Below are 21,098 nucleotides of genomic sequence, written 5' to 3'. Positions count from 1 at the left end.
AGAAAACGTCTATCCACATAGGCACAGGCGGTCAAACGCAGGAGGCTTTTTAGAAGTTGATTAAGACCTCTGATTAAAGCACAAAGGGGTCAAGCATTCTTTTTTCACTGATTACGGAGCAGATAGTGAAATTCTCACACCCTGAGGTGTTTTCATGCAGGTGGGTATATACAGGATTTCAATGAGGTGTTCTAATAGATACATTTACAAAAATACTGTACTTAAATATTTATATACATACATATACACACAAAAACAGCCGTCAGCCATTCAGACCATGAGCAATAGAAGGTACAGTTCTGTTCAGATAAAGTCTTGCAAGCACAGACCCTTGACCACAAATACACACATCCCCTCTCCTACCCCCCCCCCCCCCCCCTCCACAGACCGCCAAAGGAAATGTAACACGACATGGCGTTTTATTCTCGTGAAATACAAAATAAGAGTTGATTTTAAGAAGAAATGGGAAGTTAGTTTATGAAGCGCTGGAAATGACTCAGCTGCTGCGCGCAGAATGAGGATCGGTTAAAGTTGGATATTCAAAAATAGAATTCTGAAAAAGGGAAGCTGAAATTTTAAAAGAAAAAAAGTTAAAGGAAGGTCGCTCTGTCTCAGAAACCTTCGTTTTTATCCACCCTGAATTATAAAATGTCTGCACATCGCAGATTGCTTTATTTCAGTTACAAGCTGCCAGTTTTCATCGTGCTGCTGGGTGAGTATTGATATTATTACATTCTTGCATTCATGAAATGTAAAATTATTACCATGAATTTAGTTTAGCAGAAACTATATTGTAACACTTTCCATTGCGCGTCTCTAGTGACTGTGTGTTTGCATATCAGTTACTTAGTAAATACAGGTGTGTGCTCACACATCATTACAATGTTATTACACAGAGTTACTAGATTTACTATGTCTGTAACTTTTAGGTAACACTTTTCATAGTCAAAAGTTTTGCATCACCTAGAATTTTAGGATTGAGCCATAATTAATAAATAATAACTCTGTGAACATTATTTAGATCTTTTATTTATCATCATGTAATCAAAGAAACTACAAAATGATATTGTAAAAAAGTCTATACTGGAAGCTCCAGTAGTATTTCGTGTTAGATTTCAGAAATGGGTAACACTTTTTATTAAGGGGCTTCTTATTAATGTTTTATAAATGTTTTATAAATATATAAGATATGCTTAATAACTATGTTATAGAGTGTTAATAAAGCATTATAGATGGTTTATAACCATGCGATAGCTATGGACGGAATTACAGTTTTATAAAGGGGACAGTTTTTAGCCACCTATTGTACTTTGGGATGTTTAAACTTAATTCTGTCTATGGCTATTGCATGGTTATAAACCATCTATAATGCTTTATTAACACTCTATAACACAGTTATTAAGCATCTCTTGTATGTTTATAAAACATTAATAAGAAGCACTTTAATATAAAGTGTTACCCAGAAATGTCACATTTCCGGGTCACAGTAAATGGACAACTACAAAGCGCTGGTGTGTGATTCAATATGTTAACAAGGGAACATTATTCAGCAGCTTTCACTGGACTCTATGAAGCTGAGGGAGTTCATTCTATATAGAGGGGGTGGAATTCAATATGTTAACAAGGGAACATTATTCAACAGCTTTCATTGGACTCTATGAAGCTGAGGGAGTTCATTCTATATAGAGGGGGTGGAATTCGATATGTTAACAAGGGAACATTATTCAGCAGCTTTCATTGGACTCTATGAAGCTGAGGGAGTTCATTCTATATAGAGGGGGTGGAATTCAATATGTTAACCTAACATTATTTCGCAGATTTCACTCGACTTTACAAAGGAAAATTATTTAATTCTAGAAGGTACTGCAAAACGTTTGACCAGAGCTGCAAAGTGTTACCATAATATTTTAGGAAATACTTCATAAACCACTGACTGTGTGGAACTGCTTTGTTTGTGATTCCCTGATGTCTGAAATGATACATGTGAAATATTCCTATCTGCCTTGGTGTTGATACTGTAGGATGTGTCATTTATTTGTATTTAAATACTGTTGTATCGTGTACGGTAAATAAGTAAGGGGATGTTTTATGTTTGTTTAATGCACTGCTAAGGTTCAGTGGTTTTAGAAATGTGAAAACATCTTCCACCCCTGTTTAATGGTATTGTTGTTGCAGGTTTGCTGGTGGCCAGTTCAGTATCTGCTGATCCAGTCGTGAATGGGACTGTTGGAGAGTCTGTTGTCTTGCCCGCTGGTTTGTCCCCACAGGATAACCCAAGTGAACTTGAATGGAAATGGGGTGGAATAAACATTGCTGATAAAGATAATAGTGATGTAACAACTGACCAGTTCAGACATAGGGTGCATCTGAACAGAACAGACTGGTCTTTAACAATCAATCTGCTCAGAGCTGAAGACAGTGGAGAATATAATCGTGTTGCCACAGCAGCTTCTGGACGTCAGCTCCCTACACACACTGTTACTCTTCGTGTTTATGGTATGGATTCATCTTTATATTCTGATCAATATAATCATGTAATGAACAGTGATGCCTGTTAACTACCTTGTGTGTTAAGATGTAACAATACTGCTGCAATCGCCATGCTGAGATTGGTGATGGTTTTAGATGCATGTACTGAACTCACAATGTTATTATGAATAGTACAAAGCACACATGTATTTACTATGTAACTGCTATGCAAGCACACATTAAATGGAGTTCTGTCACATTCTGGAAGGTCAGAAATTACATAAATACACAATCAGATGTCAACACATTTTAAATACTAAACAAACAAATAGTTTGTCTTTGAGCCTCTTTACATGTAAAGTTAAAGGAAATCTCTGTTGTATTATCAAACACACACTAAATGATTTGCGATTTTTATACTTAGAAAAGATCGAGTCAAAGGTGACGAGGAAACCATCGCATGAAACCTGCCGTGCGACGCTGCTCTGCACCACGAACCAACGAGAACACGTCTCCTACCGCTGGAAGAGAGGGGACCAGGATTTACCTGAGCATGCTGGGATACTGGAGGCGTCCCTGAGCCCCGGAGAGATTAATGTTACTTTCACCTGCATCGCTTCTAATCCAGCCAGCAAGGCAACAGCGTCTATCCGGGAGAGCTGTGCAGGTATTTCAAGCTTGCTTTTGTTTTTGTAGCATGGGACACAGTATAAATACAGTTACTGTCTATGTAATATATATATATATATATATATATATATATATATATATATATATATATATATATATATATATACATACATAATGTGTGTGTGTGTGTGTGTGTGTTTTGTCCTGGTTTCTAGTAAAGTTTGTTGGCTAAATAATTAAAGCTGCATATTTGCAATTTAAATACAAAAAATAACTTCACAATAGATTCATGCATTGAAACACATTTCTTTCCAGTACATTCTATGAATGCAGTAAATACAGCTACAATAACAGTAATATTATTAATAATAACATTGTAATGACGTGTGAGCACATATGGATTTAATAAGTAACTACTATGTAAATACACAGTAATTACAGACACACAATGGAAAATGTTACCCAGGTCTCAGACTTTCCAAAAAGTGAAGGTGCAAGGATGAGATGATAAACAGGAACAAGACAAGACTTGAAAACCAAATAACTGCCCCCTCACCCCAGAGGAAAAAGATTTGCCCCTCCAGTCCGATTACGAGGCATGCTCGATGAGGAGGAACCACATGACCTTTGCTTGCTCACAGTGTCTCCTCTGTTTCTAAGATCCCTCGTTTTTCTAAACTCAGAAATCATCTCCTTAGATAAACCCTGGTGGCGCTTTGATTGGTGGATCTATGCTGGAACAGCTGGGATATTGCTGCTGGTGGTTCTCATTTCTATTGTGATTACTGTAGCGATGCGCAAGAAGAAGAAACGCAGCGAAGGTGAGTAGATCTGAACTTCTCATCACATCATGTACAGTGTTGTAGTCAAGCCGAAACACGCCAGAATGCCATTCCGGTTATATTTTCTATAGGCAGCAGTGTCATCCCATACGGAAAGAAAATATATTTTTAATATATTATTCATGAATGGGAAACATGTTAAATATATGAATATATATATATATATATATATATATATATATATATATATATATATATATATATATATATATATATATATATATATATATATATATATATATATATATATATATATATATATATATATATATAGGGCAGCAGTGTGGAGTAGTGGTTAGGGCTCTGGACTCTTGACCGGAGGGTCATGGGTTCAATCCCAGGTGGGGGGGACACTGCTGTTGTACCCTTGAGCAAGGTACTTTACCTAGATTGCTCCAGTAAAAACCCAGCTGTATAAATGGGTAATTGTATGTAAAAAAAATGTGATATCTGTATATGTGAAATAATGTATAATGTGATATCTTGTAACAACTGTAAGTCGCCCTGGATAAGGGCGTCTGCTAAGAAACAAATATATATATATATATATATATATATATATATATATATATATATTACAATGCATTAGTAAGACCTCACCTAGAATATTGTGTTCAGTTCTGGTCACCTCTTTACAAAAAGGATATTGCTGCTCTAGAAAGAGTGCAAGAAGAGTGACCATGGCTTTTTATTTTTTATCTGGCCGTTTTATTTACTAGACTGTATATGTTGGTGCGTGTTCGTGCCACTGTCTTTTCGTATGAAAATTTAAAATGTGTGATCGACGACTGTTTCCGTGGTAAACTGTCTTTTTATGTTTCTATAACATCAATGTCAATCTGGTGTAGTTTATGTGTGATCGCCGAGATTTATTTATATATTAAATGATTATAAATAATATATATATATATATATACAGTATATATGCAACAAATGTACCATATAGTTAAATATATATTATGTTTTTGCCTTATATTTGTCATACATTTTAAAAACATTATTTATAGATGCATAACCAAATGAGCATTTGGTTAATAGTTTGTAAGAACTGAACTAGGTGTGGTTTCTCAGCTCCTCGCTCAGCTGGCGGAGATAAAAATATCAAGCTTACGAAAGACAGTTTTAAAATGTATGTTGATTGTCAAGGGTATGTTGAAAAGATAATTAAAGAAAAGAAAATGAATGTGAAAGAAAAGAAGCTGTTAAGTGCCTATGCAGCACATTTAAGTGCAGAGAAAAATCAGGAAAGGCGGCACAAGCAATGAAGAGTTTGGACTGAAAAGAGAAATTGAAGACTAGGAACTACCAGAGAGTCTTGTGTTTTTTTGATAGCAAACTGACTGAAGCACAGACGCCCGTCACTTTGAATCTGGGGTAAAATCCAATCTTGGTGTTTATACTTACTGCTTGTATATCTGGCAATGCAGGTATAGAGATTTGCAATACAAGCAATGTTGACTTGACTTTGCAGTGGATTGTTGTCGGGTATCTGATTTGACTTACAGTGGGAATAAGTGCGTGCAATTTGAAGAGTAGTTGGCATTTCTTTATTATTATTATTATATATTATTTATTTCTTAGCAGATGCCTTTATCCAGGGCAACATACAATTGTTACAAGATATCACATTATTTTTACATACAATTCCCCATTTATACAGTTGGGTTTTTACTGGAGGAATCTAGGTAAAGTACCTTGCTCAAGGGTACAGCAGCAGTGTCCCCCACCTGGGATTGAACCCACGACCCTCCGGTCAAGAGTCCAGAGCCCTAACCACTACTCCACACTGCTTTACCCCCCTGCTTTTCGAAATATACTGTATGTGTCTCTGCATGTCATCGGCTATGTTGGATCCCATTTCTGCAATAGTGACAACTTGGTGTTGCTTCATTCTTGGAAGGTAAATGAAGAAGAACATTGAAGAAGAATAATGGTTATTGTGCGTTGATAGTGAAAATGGCTTAATCATTAAAATCCTTTGAATATTTTTAAGAAGGAGAAGATGATTCTAAGATATTTAGTAAGTTGGTGGCACCATCATATATCTGGAAATACTTTATTAGACTTCTTTATTGGAAGAATCAATTGTCATATTTAAAAAAAATGGTTTTAACAAATGAATAAATTCTTTCATTTGGTATGTTTCCTAGCTGTGACAGAAACTCCCGAACAGATGACTGTCTATGCACAAATTGAGAGAAAAAGTACACTGAGAAATCATGTGAGTAGCTGAGGTTTAATACACACACACACACTCACTGTTATTGTTCAGAGCGCTGTAGTGTTTTCTTACCCACAGACATCACATCCTAAAATATATTATTACCAAAGATGGAGTCTCGAGACCCAGTCTCGGTCTTGGTCTGGGTCTCGGCACGTCGGGTCTGGGTTACAGATAATGGATGGATGAATGGATGATTCATAACTTTTTTTTTTTTTTACAAAGACAAATCATTATATATGTATCACTGTTGAGCACTACTATGACTAGTACTACAGACTATTTTTTTTTTATTTAAGCTTGAAAAGTCTTCAAATGCCCAGCAGAGTGACAATCTCCCAATGACTGTTTATGAGACTGTGAATCTCGAACAGGTGAGTGATCTGATAGAGAATTTCATTACCTTCACTTTTCCAAATAATTACAGTTTACAGACATGCTTGTTGTTTTTCTGCTTTTAATTTTACAAATACCTTACAATTAATGACTTTCCATTAAGAGTTTTTAATGACTGTGTGTTTGCATAGCAGTTACTTAGTAAATACATGTGTGCTTACACATCATTACAATGGTATTAAGATTTCTGTTTCATTGCCTAGTCCATTAAAATGCCTGCTGGTGCATTCACAGAATAATGTAGGCTACTTTGCATATGATCTTATTTCCATGTGATTTTTAACGTGTGTGTGTGTCTGTGTGTCTATATATATATATATACAGTATATATTATTATTATTATTATTTATTTCTTAGCAGACGCCCTTATCCAGGGCGACTTACAATCGTAAGCAAATACATTTCAAGTGTTACAATACAAGTAATACAATAAGAGCAAGATGAATACAATTGCAAATATATGTGTGTGCGTGTGTAATAGTAAAACTTTTTTTTGGTTTGCTCACATCCATTGTCTTTTTTTTCATACGCATACATTTTAGCACATATTTTTTTTGCTTGATGGAAACAGAGCTACTGACAGTTTCGTTAACAAATTCCGACCTCACAAGTTTCTCTTCTCAAAGAGCTGAAATGGCATCAAAGCAGCCGCCGTCATTCAGTTTGCCTTCATCAATTCTGAAATTGATGAGCATAATAATAAACGGAGAGCAAAGTGCAAGCATTGCAACACAAAGGTGATATTAGTGTGGGGAACTTCTTTTTCTAGGTAAGCCAATTGTTTTCCATGTGTATAGCTGTTATGTATAGAGAAGCCGTCTTCAGCCAGGGGAGCCTGATCATTACACAAGTGTATCACGAGTGTCCAGCTCAGTTCGGAAGGATCCTAGTGTCTCTCAGCTTTCACATGTCCCAGCAATATACTTCATCTCTTCCGAGTCAGTACAGGGCTTGCAGCAGTGAGCTAGGTGGAATAATTGTCCATTTCCTAATTGGGGTATAAAAGGGTGTAAAGTAATTGCAGATTCAAGGTTCAAGTTTAAAATTCTCTAAGATGATTCTAATTATATGTAAATATTTCATGTAAATGTTTTTATACACCTTTCAGTTGCTTGTACCTGGAAAAAAGTCAATAGAACACATTTTTCAGTTTTCATTTGGTCTTGGTCTTGGTACGTTTGTTCTCAGTCTCGGTCTCGGTCTTGGTCTTGGTCTCAGTACGTTTGGTCTCAGTCTCGGTCTCGGTCTCGGTCTCGGTCTTGGTCTTGGTCTCAGTACGTTTGGTCTCAGTCTCGGTCTCGGTCTCGGTCTCGGTCTTGGTCTTGGTCTCGGTACGTTTGGTCTTGGTCTCGGTCTTGCTCTCGGTACGTTTGGTCTCGGTCTCGGTCTCAGTATGTTTGGTCTCAGTCTTGGTCTCGGTCTCGGTACGTTTGGTCTCGGTCTCGGTCTCGGTCTCAGTACTTTTGGTCTCGGTCTCGGTCTCGGTCTCGGTCTCAGTACGTTTGGTCTCAGTCTCGGTCTCGGTCTCGGTCTCGGTCTCGGTCTCGGTCTCGGTACGTTTGGTCTCGGTCTCGGTCTCAGTACATTTGGTCTCGGTCTCGGTCTCGGTCTCAGTACGTTTGGTCTCGGTCTCGGTCTCAGTCTCGGTCTCAGTACATTTGGTCTCAGTCTCGGTCTCGGTCTCAGTACGTTTGGTCTCGGTCTCGGTCTCGGTCTCAGTACTTTTGGTCTCGGTCTCGGTCTCGGTCTCAGTACTTTTGGTCTCGGTCTCGGTCTCGGTCTCGGTCTCAGTACTTTTGGTCTCGGTCTCGGTCTCGGTTTCAGTACGTTTGGTCTCGGTCTCGTTCTCAGTACGTTTGGTCTCGGTCTCGGTCTCAGTCTCGGTCTCAGTACGTTTGGTCTCAGTCTCGGTCTCGGTCTCGGTCTCGGTCTCAGTACGTTTGGTCTCGGTCTCGGTCTCAGTACGTTTGGTCTCGGTCTCGGTCTCGGTCTCGGTCTCGGTCTCGGTCTTGGTCTCGGTCTCGGTCTCGGTCTCGGTCTCAGTACGTTTGGTCTTGGTCTCGGTCTCGGTCTCGGTCTCAGTACATTTGGTCTCGGTCTCGGTCTCAGTACGTTTGGTCTCGGTCTCGGTCTCAGTACGTTTGGTCTCGGTCTCGGTCTCGGTCTCGGTCTTGGTCTCGGTCTCGGTCTCGGTCTTGGTCTCGGTCTCAGTACGTTTGGTCTCGGTCTCGGTCTCAGTACGTTTGGTCTCGGTCTCGGTCTCAGTACGTTTGGTCTCGGTCTCGGTCTCGGTCTCGGTCTCGGTCTCGGTCTCAGTACATTTGGTCTCGGTCTCGGTCTCGGTCTCAGTACGTTTGGTCTCGGTCTCGGTCTCAGTACGTTTGGGCTCGGTCTCGGTCTCAGTACGTTTGGTCTTGTTCTCAGTCTCGGTCTCGGTCTTGGTCTCGGTCTCAGTACGTTTGGTCTCGGTCTCGGTCTTGGTCTCGGTCTCGGTCTCGGTCTCAGTCTTGGTCTCGGTCTCAGTACGTTTGGTCTCGGTCTCGGTCTCAGTACGTTTGGTCTCGGTCTCGGTCTCGGTCTCGGTCTCAGTACGTTTGGTCTTGTTCTCAGTCTCGGTCTCGGTCTTGGTCTCGGTCTCAGTACGTTTGGTCTCGGTCTCGGTCTCAGTACGTTTGGTCTCGGTCTCGGTCTCAGTACGTTTGGTCTCGGTCTCAGTCTCGGTCTCAGTACGTTTGGTCTCGGTCTCGGTCTCGGTCTCGGTCTCGGTCTCAGTCTTGGTCTCGGTCTCAGTACGTTTGGTCTCAGTCTCGGTCTCGGTCTCGGTCTCAGTACGTTTGGTCTCAGTCTCGGTCTCAGTACGTTTGGTCTCGGTCTCGGTCTCGGTCTCAGTACGTTTGGTCTCGGTCTCGGTCTCGGTCGGTCTTGGTCTCGGTCTCGGTCTCGGTCTCAGTCTCAGTACGTTTGGTCTCGGTCTCGGTCTCAGTACGTTTGTTCTCGGTCTCGGTCTCAGTACGTTTGGTCTCAGTCTCGGTCTCGGTCTCAGTCTCAGTACGTTTGGTCTCGGTCTCGGTCTCGGTCTCAGTACGTTTGGTCTCGGTCTCGGTCTCAGTACGTTTGGTCTCGGTCTCGGTCTCAGTACGTTTGGTCTCAGTCTCTGTCTCGGTCTCAGTACGTTTGGTCTCGGTCTCGGTCTCGGTCTCAGTACGTTTGGTCTCGGTCTCGGTCTCAGTACGTTTGGTCTCGGTCTCGGTCTCAGTACGTTTGGTCTTGGTCTCGGTCTCGGTCTCGGTCTCAGTACGTTTGGTCTCGGTCTCGGTCTCAGTACGTTTGGTCTCGGTCTCGGTCTCAGTACGTTTGGTCTTGGTCTCGGTCTCGGTCTCGGTCTCAGTACGTTTGGTCTCGGTCTCGGTCTCAGTACGTTTGGTCTCGGTCTCGGTCTCAGTACGTTTGGTCTTGGTCTCGGTCTCGGTCTCGGTCTCAGTACGTTTGGTCTCAGTCTCGGTCTCAGTACGTTTGGTCTCGGTCTCGGTCTCGGTCTCAGTACGTTTGGTCTCGGTCTCGGTCTTGGTCTCGGTCTCGGTCTCGGTCTCGGTCTCAGTACGTTTGGTCTCGGTCTCGGTCTCAGTACGTTTGGTCTCAGTCTTGGTCTCGGTCTCGGTCTCAGTACGTTTGGTCTCAGTCTCGATCTCGGTCTCGGTCTCAGTACGTTTGGTCTCGGTCTCGGTCTCAGTACGTTTGGTCTCGGTCTCGGTCTCGGTCTTGGTCTCGGTCTCGGTCTCAGTCTCGGTCTCGGTCTCAGTACGTTTGGTCTCGGTCTCGGTCTCGGTCTCGGTCTCAGTACGTTTGGTCTCGGTCTCGGTCTCAGTACGTTTGGTCTCGGTCTCGGTCTCAGTACGTTTGGTCTCGGTCTCGGTCTCAGTACGTTTGGTCTCGGTCTCGGTCTCAGTATGTTTGGTCTCAGTCTTGGTCTCGGTCTCGGTACGTTTGGTCTCGGTCTCGGTCTTGGTCTCGGTCTCGGTCTTGGTCTCGGTCTCAGTACGTTTGGTCTCGGTCTCGGTCTCAGTACGTTTGGTCTCGGTCTCGGTCTCGGTCTTGGTCTCGGTCTCGGTCTCAGTCTCGGTCTCGGTCTCAGTACGTTTGGTCTCGGTCTCGGTCTCGGTCTCGGTCTCAGTACGTTTGGTCTCGGTCTCGGTCTCAGTACGTTTGGTCTCGGTCTCGGTCTCAGTACGTTTGGTCTCAGTCTCGGTCTCGGTCTCGGTCTCAGTACGTTTGGTCTCGGTCTCGGTCTCAGTACGTTTGGTCTCGGTCTCGGTCTCGGTCTCAGTACGTTTGGTCTCGGTCTCGGTCTCGGTCTCGGTCTCAGTACGTTTGGTCTTGTTCTCAGTCTCGGTCTCGGTCTTGGTCTCGGTCTCAGTACGTTTGGTCTCGGTCTCGGTCTCAGTACGTTTGGTCTCGGTCTCGGTCTCAGTACGTTTGGTCTCGGTCTCAGTCTCGGTCTCAGTACGTTTGGTCTTGGTCTCGGTCTCGGTCTCGGTCTCGGTCTCAGTCTTGGTCTCGGTCTCAGTACGTTTGGTCTCAGTCTCGGTCTCGGTCTCGGTCTCAGTACGTTTGGTCTCAGTCTCGGTCTCGGTCTCAGTACGTTTGGTCTCGGTCTCGGTCTCGGTCGGTCTTGGTCTCGGTCTCGGTCTCGGTCTCAGTCTCAGTACGTTTGGTCTCGGTCTCGGTCTCAGTACGTTTGTTCTCGGTCTCGGTCTCAGTACGTTTGGTCTCAGTCTCGGTCTCGGTCTCAGTCTCAGTACGTTTGGTCTCGGTCTCGGTCTCGGTCTCAGTACATTTGGTCTCGGTCTCGGTCTCAGTACGTTTGGTCTCGGTCTCGGTCTTAGTACGTTTGGTCTCAGTCTCTGTCTCGGTCTCAGTACGTTTGGTCTCGGTCTCGGTCTCGGTCTCGGTCTCAGTACGTTTGGTCTCGGTCTCGGTCTCAGTACGTTTGGTCTCGGTCTCGGTCTCAGTACGTTTGGTCTTGGTCTCGGTCTCGGTCTTGGTCTCAGTACGTTTGGTCTCGGTCTCGGTCTCAGTACGTTTGGTCTCGGTCTCGGTCTCAGTACGTTTGGTCTCAGTCTCGGTCTCGGTCTCGGTCTCAGTACGTTTGGTCTCGGTCTCGGTCTCAGTACGTTTGGTCTCGGTCTCGGTCTCAGTACGTTTGGTCTCGGTCTCGGTCTCAGTACGTTTGGTCTCGGTCTCGGTCTCAGTACGTTTGGTCTTGGTCTCGGTCTCGGTCTCGGTCTCAGTACGTTTGGTCTCGGTCTCGGTCTCAGTACGTATGGTCTCGGTCTCGGTCTCAGTACGTTTGGTCTCGGTCTTGGTCTCAGTACGTTTGGTCTCAGTCTCGGTCTCGGTCTCGGTCTCAGTACGTTTGGTCTCGGTCTCGGTCTCAGTACGTTTGGTCTCGGTCTCGGTCTCGGTCTAACTAACAGACAGCGGAAAGTAATTTCCTCTTCTACTCCCTAAAAACAGAAGCTCTAAAAGTAATATTGCCATTTCAACAAGTTTAATTTAAACCAACCGCTAACATAATTAGGTAGATTTGATTCACCTTCGATGGACTGGCGTCCCGTCCAGGGTGTAGTCTAATGGATGGATGGATGAATGGGTCGATGATTCATACACCTTTATTTTTTACAAAGACAAATCCTTATATATGTATCACTGGTGAGCACTACTATGACTAGTACTACAGACATTTTTTTTTTTTATTTAAGCTTGAAAATTCTTCATATGCCCAGCAGAGTGACAATCTCCCAATGACAACTGTTTATGCAACTGTGAATCTCAAACAGGTGAGTGATCTGATAGAGAATTTCATTAACTTCACTTTTCCAAATAATTACAGTTTACAGACATGCTTGTTGTTTTTCTGCTTTTAATTTTACAAATACCTTAAAATTAATGACTTTCCATAAAGATTATCTAATTGCTGTGTGTTTGCATAGTAGTTACTTAGTAAATCCATGTGTGCTCACACATCATTACAATGGTATTGAGATTTCTGTTTCATTGCCTAGTCCAATGGAGTGGCAAAGCAGGGTCTGTCGCCCCCTGGAAGAGATACAGTTATACAACATTATTAATTGTGCATTCAAAATATACCTTCAACTTTCTCTTTCTTGTTCCCTCAGGCACCAGGAAAGTCTTGTCACACGCAAAACAACGTGGTGAAATTCAACCGAAATGAGGAAACCTCACCTTATCAATCAGTTCAGTAGATGGAATCCTCAAGGGGAATGTGTATATATCAGTGATCATGGTTTATCTTCAACATTGCTTGTAACGTTCATTCTAGACACAGACAGTGCAATGTTCATTTCAGCATCTCTTGTTTTGTTTGAATTACATGCTATCACCAAATATCAATATATTCTTAAAAAAGATGTGCGAACCCTATTTGTTAATTCTTGAAACAAATTCATGTTTACAAGTGTGGAGGTGTGGTATCCAAATTTCCATTTAATTCTCTGAAATCTGGAACCCCCCCCCCCCCCAGAAGATTGTGTGCGATCGCAGTACAATTAGCACTAGGGCCATGCCAAGTAACCGGGGGAAACGGACACTCGTAACAAGTATGGTAATTGATATACAAGTATAAATCCTAATAGCATTTTCTTTTTTTCTCAATAGGCCCAGTGCTATCACCTTTATGAAAGTTTTCTGTGGTACTATGGTGTGTGAGATGGCAGGGAGGGGGTTAAAACCTCTCTGCAGAAAAAACATGTGCGGAATGCACATTTGTTTTGTTTAATTGTTTTGTTAATTGTCTTTTGTTAATTGTCTTATTGTTTAATCATTACCTGCACCTGGCTACTATTAAAAATTAGAGCCAGGTGCAGGGTTTAAAAGGAGAGCAGTCAGTCTGCTCTGGGCAGCTGCTGAAGAGGGTAGAAGCCCGACTGTGCTGGTGTGTGGGTACAGCCGTAAAATTAAGGGGGGGAAAAAAAGGTAGAGTGAAGCCTTTGTTTTTGTGTGTGTGCTGTTTTGTTTTGTTTGGTTACAGGTAAACAGCTTAGCTGTCCTGTTTTCAGTTTAGGTTCCTGTTTTGTTTTAGTTATTGCTCAAAGAAGAGCTAGGTGTTTGTTTTGTTTATTTTTGTTTTTGTGTTTATTAAAAATAGCGCAACCGCGCTTCAAAAAATCCATTTCTGTGTGTTGGGTCAGTGTTTTTAAAGGGGCAATGAACCATGGTGAGTGTGATTCTATTACAGGTGAAATCAATAAAGCATGTAAAACCATAGTAAAACATGAGCACATTTTCATTACTACATAAACACCTTGATGATGATACTTTACCTAGATTGCTCCAGTAAAAACCCAACTGTATAAATGCGCAATTGTATGTAAAAAACAATGTGATATCTGTATAATGTGAAATAATGTACAATGTGATATCTTGTAACAATTGTAAGTTGCCCTGGATAAGGGCGTCTGCTAAGAAATAAATAATAATAATGAGGTGCATGAACTGATCTGGATGATTAATAAAGAGGGCACGTATGAGAATCATTACTTTCAATGCCATAGAGGAAAGGAGGGGGCAGCTATCCTCCTGCAGTTAACTCCTGCAAGTTAATTTATTGGCAAAGGCCAAATAATGTCATGTGAAAATATGTATAATGTAGTAATGTTGTCTGGTCGAAGTTTAAATAAATAATCTATCGTATGAGTTTCCTGACTGTACTTCCATGTATTTCGTTACATTTTCCTTTTTCCAAAAATTGAGGACCGGAACACATTTAATAACAAAATAAAAAGCTTTGAAGGCACACCTTGATGAATTCAAACTTTATTTTGTAATACATAGAGTTTAAAAAAAAAAAAAAAATTCTACAAATATTACTATTATTACAACTGTTTTTATCCAAAGCGACTTCCAGAGACTAGGGGGGTGAACTCTGCATCATCAATAACTGCTGCTGCTGCTGCTGCAGAGTCACTTCCAATAGGAGCACGTTTGTTGACGTCTCATCTGAAGGACGGAGCACAAGGAGGTTCAGTGACTTGCTCAGGGTCACACACACACACACAGGGAGTCAGTGGCTGCTGCAGAGTCACTTCCAATAGGAGCTCGTTTGTTTGACGTCTCATCCTGAAGGACGGAGCACAAGGAGGTTCAGTGACTTGCTCAGGGTCACACACACACAGGGAGTCAGTGGCTGCTGCAGAGTCACTTCCAATAGGAGTTCGTTTGTTTGACGTCTCGTCTGAAGGACGGAGCACAAGGAGGTTCAGTGACTTGCTCAGGGTCACACACACACAGTGAGTCAGTGGCTCAGCCGGGTGATTTTGAACCTCTTGGTATCGAGACCCTTTTCTTTAACCGCTGGACCAGCACACCTACCTAGAGATGTCCTTGAAATGTAGGAAAGTACTACTAAATCTAAATTATTAATCAAAATAATATAATCCTACAAAAGTATGATGGTTTTCAATGTCTTTTTAAGAGGCCCATGTGTTCAATCTCTCAATTTTATAAAACCTTGTCTCTTTTCATACAGTATACAGTACCTGAGAGAGATCTCCCATATACAGAATTTAAAAGATGAAAAAATACAAAATACATCTTCAAAAACACAGTATTCAATCTTAGCCGTAAAACTCTTACAATAATTTACAACAGCGTCTATAAAAAATAATTACAGGTTAAATGCATAATTTTATATCAAATGGCTTATTTTGAAAAACATCCATGATCTTTAATAGGCAGGTTGTCTTCAAATAAAAGTTACGAGTGTGCTGGTGTCAATCAAAATCGAATCAAAATTTTTCACTCGTAATCATAATACTAAACTTTCCCTGATTTTATTTGGATCTATTTTGATATATGGCGAGGGACAAGAACATAAGAACATAAGAAAGTTTCCAAACGAGAGGAGGCCCCATTCGGCCCATCTTGCTCGTTTGGTTGTTAGTAGCTTATTGATCCCAGAATCTCATCAAGCAGCTTCTTGAAGGATCCCAGGGTGTCAGCTTCAACAACATTACTGGGGAGTTGGTTCCAGACCCTCACAATTCTCTGTGTAAAAAAGTGCCTCCTATTTTCTGTTCTGAATGCCCCTTTATCTAATCTCCATGTGTGACCCCTGGTCCTGGTGCCTGTAGGAACAAGAAAGAGATCCAATGTTTCATTTTTTAATTATGATTGTGTTATTAAATACCCATGTTATTATATACAAATATTATATGCATATGTGTGTCAGTGTGTGTGTGTATCAGTGTGTGTGTGTGTCAGTGTGTCAGTGTGTGTGTGTGTGTGTGTATCAGTGTGTGTGTGTGTGTGTGTGTGTATCAGTGTGTGTGTGTGTATGTCAGTGTGTGTATCAGTGTGTGTGTGTGTCAGTGTGTCAGTGTGTGTCAGTGTGTATCAGTGTGTGTGTGTGTATCAGTGTGTGTGTGTGTGTGTGCGTGTGTATCAGTGTGTGTGTGTGTGTATGTCAGTGTGTGTATCAGTGTGTGCGTGTGTGTGTGTGTGTTTATCAGTGTGTGTGTGTGTGAGTGTGTGTCAGTGTGTGTGTGTCTGTGTGTGTGTGTGTGTTCAGTGTGTCAGTGTGTGTATCAGTGTGTGTGAGTGTGTCAGTGTGTGTATCAGTGTGTGTGTGTGTGTGTCTGTGTGTGTGTGTATCAGTGTGTGTGTGTGTGTATCAGTGTGTGTGTATGTCAGTGTGTGTATCAGTGTGTGTGTGTGTGTGTGTGTCAGTGTGTGTGTGTGTGAGTGTGTGCCAGACTAACCTGGACATGAGGAATATCGCCATTTTCATCAGGGCTGCTCTGCTGTTCACCGGAAGGCTGAGGCTTTGAAAAAAAAGAAAAACATGTCAGTGTCATTCACCCTTGTATGTACGTAGATCTCCAGTATCTACGTGTGCACAAAAAACTAAGATAGATACACAGACAACCCAGCTTTCAGAACTGGGGAACATGTTTGTGAATACAGGACATTTCTCATCACATTTTGGTGTCATTCTTGTCAAATGATGTGTTTATTGTTAATAGGGCCTATCATTGCCTAATATCACCAGTGGTGATAAATGTTTTAATTTTGTTTTCTTTTGTTTTCTTTTGTTTTCTTTGTAAACAAATGAGCCACACGAATGAGCTACAATTCGCAGCTTTAGAAGAAATACAATGAGATAATTACAATACAGAAGACTAAAGGAAAATAAATGGATACATAGACTCAGCGCCACAGTGCCTGCAGGTTTAGATAGAAAGCAATAGTGGGTTGTTACATCATTACCATGCAGTGAATGACATCACAACAAGCACATTAATAGGGTCCAATAGAAATAAGCGATTGTGGTTACTGATGGCATTAAATGCCTATATAAAGTGGCTCTCAAAAGTATTCACCCCCCTTGGACTTTTCCACATTTTATTGTGTTACAACATGGAATCAAAATTGATTTAATTAGGAGTTTTTGCCACTGATCAACACAAAAAAGTCCATAATGTCAAAGTGAAAAATAAAATCTACAAATTGTTCTAAATTAATTACAAATACAAAACAGAAAATAATTGATTTTTTTCTGCTTTAATAAATATTATGTATAATGGGAAATATCTTCAGACCTATTTTCAGACTGTGAAATGCCATGAAATAAACCACATGTTTACCCTGACAGTCATTATCTTAATTCCTTACCTGTTTATCACTCAGGAATGGGTCATTTTCTCTTTTGCTTACATTGTCCTCTGTAGGGATTAAACATACGGATCAGATTTTAAAAAGCTTGCAATGACACGTTTCTGGAGTTTGGTTTTGGGTTCTGTTGACCCAGTTTAGATTGGGGGTCTGCAGAAATCTTGCCAAGTGACTGTGATGAATTAAGCATGAAGACACCCTTTACTGAGAAGGGGGGGGGGTCTATGGCAAACACACTAAACGTGATCACTACTGTACGAGTTTATAATGAATTGGCATCAGCCCATTGAAGTGAATGGAGAGTTGAGGGCTGGGTTTGAACCACAGACCAAATGCTTTGCAAGACCAGCGTCTTACCATTCAACTGAAGAGCAAGCTCTGTAGTGGAGAGGCAAGTATGGGTCTTATGCTGATGTTAGTATTATTAACTCAACAGCTGGTAAGAGATTCTTTACAGTGTGATCATTGATTAACCTCTTTGCTGCTTCTCACAGTACGTACGCTCTGAATTCTCACTCTTGGAGTTTTCCACCACTTTGATCTCGTCTTCGATGTTCAAAAACGCCCGCAGCTCGCGCTCCTCCTCGATGAACTCCATGGGGTCTTCAATGAACTGGGGATGGGGGTTCGAATTCACCATTAGAGATCTTAACGCACTGCCTGTCACGCTGCATTCAGGAACCTGGCAGCCGGTTTAGTTTGCTTCCTCCAGTAAATGATCGAACACACGACTGTGCAGAGCTGCGCGCTTTCTTTAAAATGTCTTCAATGAAAAAGACACTGAATGGATCAAAGATCAGAAACATCTGTGCTAAAGATCACTCTGTCTAGCACAAGAAGGGGACATTTTGCATGTCTGTTGTTATCTTTACATTCATTTATGCTTCTAATTTGCTGATGGGGAAAATAGCATGTCTTTAAAAGGTGGACATACAAAATAAAATATTGTACTTTTTAGCATTTACTGTTTTTCAGATAAGCAATTAAATATTTAGGAACATTTGTTGCATAGAGAAAAAATCACTTCTGAATGTGACAACGCTTTTTTCTGCTTTAATAAATATTATGTATAATGGGAAATATCTTCATACCTATTTTCAGACTGTGAAATGCCATGAAATAAACCACTTGTTTACCCTGACAGTCATTATCTTAATTCCTTACCTGTTCATCACTCCGCATTGACTCATTTTCTCTTTTGCTTACATTGTCCTCTGTAGGGATTAAACATACAGATCAGATTTTAAAAAGCTTGCAATGACACGTTTCTGGAGTTTGGTTTTGGGTTCTGTTGACCCAGTTTAGATTGGGGGTCTGCAGAAATCTTGCCAACTGACTGTGATGAATTAAGCATGAAGACACCCTTTACTGAGAAGGGGGGGGGGTCTATGGTATACACCCTAAATGTGGTCATTACTGTACGAGTTTATAATGAATTGGCATCAGCCCATTGAAGTGAATGGAGAGTTGAGGGTTGGGTTTGAACCACAGACCAAATGCTTTGCAAGACCAGCGTCTTACCATTCAACTGAAGAGCAAGCTCTGCAGTGGAGAGGCAAGTATGGGTCTTATGCTGATGTTAGTATTATTAACTCATCAGCTGGTAAGAGATTCATTACAGTGTGATCATTGATTATCCTCTTTGCTGCTTCTCACAGTACGTACGCTCTGAATTCTCACTCTTGGAGTTTTCCACCACTTTGATCTCGTCTTCGATGTTCAAAAACGCCAGCAGCTCGCGCTCCTCCTCGATGAACTCCATGGGGTCTTCAATGAACTGGGGATGGGGGTTCGAATTCACCATTAGAGATCTTAACGCACTGCCTGTCACGCTGCATTCAGGAACCTGGCAGCCGGTTTAGTTTGCTTCCTCCAGTAAATGATCGAACACACGACTGTGCAGAGCTGCGCGCTTTCTTTAAAATGTCTTCAATGAAAAAGACACTGAATGGATCAAAGATCAGAAACATCTGTGCTAAAGATCACTCTGTCTAGCACAAGAAGGGGACATTTTGCATGTCTGTTGTTATCTTTACATTCATTTATGCTTCTAATTTGCTGATGGGGAAAATAGCATGTCTTTAAAAGGTGGACATACAAAATAAAATATTGTACTTTTTAGCATTTACTGTTTTTCAGATAAGCAATTAAATATTTAGGAACATTTGTTGCATAGAGAAAAAATCACTTCTGAATGTGACAACGCTTTTTTCTGCTTTAATAAATATTATGTATAATGGGAAATATCTTCATACCTATTTTCAGACTGTGAAATGCCATGAAATAAACCACTTGTTTACCCTGACAGTCATTATCTTAATTCCTTACCTGTTCATCACTCCGCATTGACTCATTTTCTCTTTTGCTTACATTGTCCTCTGTAGGGATTAAACATACAGATCAGATTTTAAAAAGCTTGCAATGACACGTTTCTGGAGTTTGGTTTTGGGTTCTGTTGACCCAGTTTAGATTGGGGGTCTGCAGAAATCTTGCCAACTGACTGTGATGAATTAAGCATGAAGACACCCTTTACTGAGAAGGGGGGGGGTCTATGGTATACACCCTAAATGTGGTCATTACTGTACGAGTTTATAATGAATTGGCATCAGCCCATTGAAGTGAATGGAGAGTTGAGGGTTGGGTTTGAACCACAGACCAAATGCTTTGCAAGACCAGCGTCTTACCATTCAACTGAAGAGCAAGCTCTGCAGTGGAGAGGCAAGTATGGGTCTTATGCTGATGTTAGTATTATTAACTCATCAGCTGGTAAGAGATTCATTACAGTGTGATCATTGATTAACCTCTTTGCTGCTTCTCACAGTACGTACGCTCTGAATTCTCACTCTTGGAGTTTTCCACCACTTTGATCTCGTCTTCGATGTTCAAAAACGCCCGCAGCTCGCGCTCCTCCTCGATGAACTCCATGGGGTCTTCAATGAACTGGGGATGGGGGTTCGAATTCACCATTAGAGATCTTAACGCACTGCCTGTCACGCTGCATTCAGGAACCTGGCAGCCGGTTTAGTTTGCTTCCTCCAGTAAATGATCGAACACACGACTGTGCAGAGCTGCGCGCTTTCTTTAAAATGTCTTCAATTAAAAAGACACCGACTGCATCAAAGATCAGAAACATCTGTGCTAAAGATCACTCTGTCTAGCACAAGAAGGGGACATTTTGCATGTCTGTTGTTATCTTTACATTCATTTATGCTTCTAATATGCTGATGGGGAAAATAGCATGTCTTTAAAAGGTGGACATACAAAATAAAATATTGTACATTTTAGCATTTACTGTTTTTCAGATAAGCAATTAAATATTTAGGAACATTTGTTGCATAGAGAAAAAATCACTTCTGAATGTGACAACGCTTTTTTCTGCTTTAATAAATATTATGTATAATGGGAAATATCTTCATACCTATTTTCAGACTGTGAAATGCCATGAAATAAACCACTTGTTTACCCTGACAGTCATTATCTTAATTCCTTACCTGTTTATCACTCCGCATTGACTCATTTTCTCTTTTGCTTACATTGTCCTCTGTAGGGATTAAACATACAGATCAGATTTTAAAAAGCTTGCAATGACATGTTTCTGGAGTTTGGTTTTGGGTTCTGTTGACCCAGTTTAGATTGGGGGTCTGCAGAAATCTTGCCAACTGACTGTGATGAATAAAGGGGAGGGGGGGGGTCTATGGTATACACCCTAAAAGTGGTCACTACTGTACGAGTTTATAATGAATTGGCATCAGCCCATTGAAGTGAATGGAGAGTTGAGGGCTGGGTTTGAACCACAGACCATGTGCGTTGAAAGACCAGCGTCTTACCATTCAACTGAAGAGCAAGCTCTG

At 41.3% G+C, this 21,098-nt stretch overlaps 2 protein-coding genes and 1 long non-coding RNA gene across 3 annotated transcripts; 1 reads left to right on the top strand and 2 right to left on the bottom strand.

Moving 5' to 3' along the window:
• The first annotated feature begins 400 nt into the window (after nucleotides 1-400).
• LOC117410195 (T-lymphocyte surface antigen Ly-9-like) lies at nucleotides 401-14,365 on the top strand. The gene is made up of 9 exons (XM_059019671.1): nucleotides 401-712; nucleotides 2,176-2,496; nucleotides 2,894-3,136; nucleotides 3,798-3,920; nucleotides 6,092-6,162; nucleotides 6,462-6,536; nucleotides 12,318-12,395; nucleotides 12,735-13,276; nucleotides 13,814-14,365. Exons 1-8 carry the CDS (start codon nucleotides 649-651, stop codon nucleotides 12,819-12,821), a joined length of 1,062 nt encoding a protein of 353 aa, XP_058875654.1. The 5' UTR covers nucleotides 401-648; the 3' UTR covers nucleotides 12,822-13,276; nucleotides 13,814-14,365.
• A 17-nt stretch (nucleotides 14,366-14,382) lies between these two features.
• LOC131728699 (uncharacterized) lies at nucleotides 14,383-17,446 on the bottom strand. Its single transcript, XR_009322799.1, has 3 exons — nucleotides 17,248-17,446; nucleotides 16,335-16,397; nucleotides 14,383-15,701 (listed from the first exon to the last, which is right to left on the bottom strand). It is a non-coding gene; the product is annotated as an uncharacterized LOC131728699 (long non-coding RNA).
• Nucleotides 17,447-17,716: 270 nt separating this feature from the next.
• LOC131728704 (calsequestrin-1-like) lies at nucleotides 17,717-20,756 on the bottom strand. The gene is made up of 6 exons (XM_059019682.1): nucleotides 20,739-20,756; nucleotides 20,076-20,187; nucleotides 19,576-19,625; nucleotides 18,913-19,024; nucleotides 18,412-18,461; nucleotides 17,717-17,860 (listed from the first exon to the last, which is right to left on the bottom strand). Exons 1-6 carry the CDS (start codon nucleotides 20,754-20,756, stop codon nucleotides 17,717-17,719), a joined length of 486 nt encoding a protein of 161 aa, XP_058875665.1.
• Nucleotides 20,757-21,098: the final 342 nt, after the last annotated feature.

This window comes from Acipenser ruthenus, unplaced genomic scaffold (genome assembly GCF_902713425.1).
Source record: "Acipenser ruthenus unplaced genomic scaffold, fAciRut3.2 maternal haplotype, whole genome shotgun sequence".
Taxonomy (NCBI): domain Eukaryota; kingdom Metazoa; phylum Chordata; class Actinopteri; order Acipenseriformes; family Acipenseridae; genus Acipenser; species Acipenser ruthenus.
This window is presented reverse-complemented; position numbering and strand designations above follow the sequence as displayed.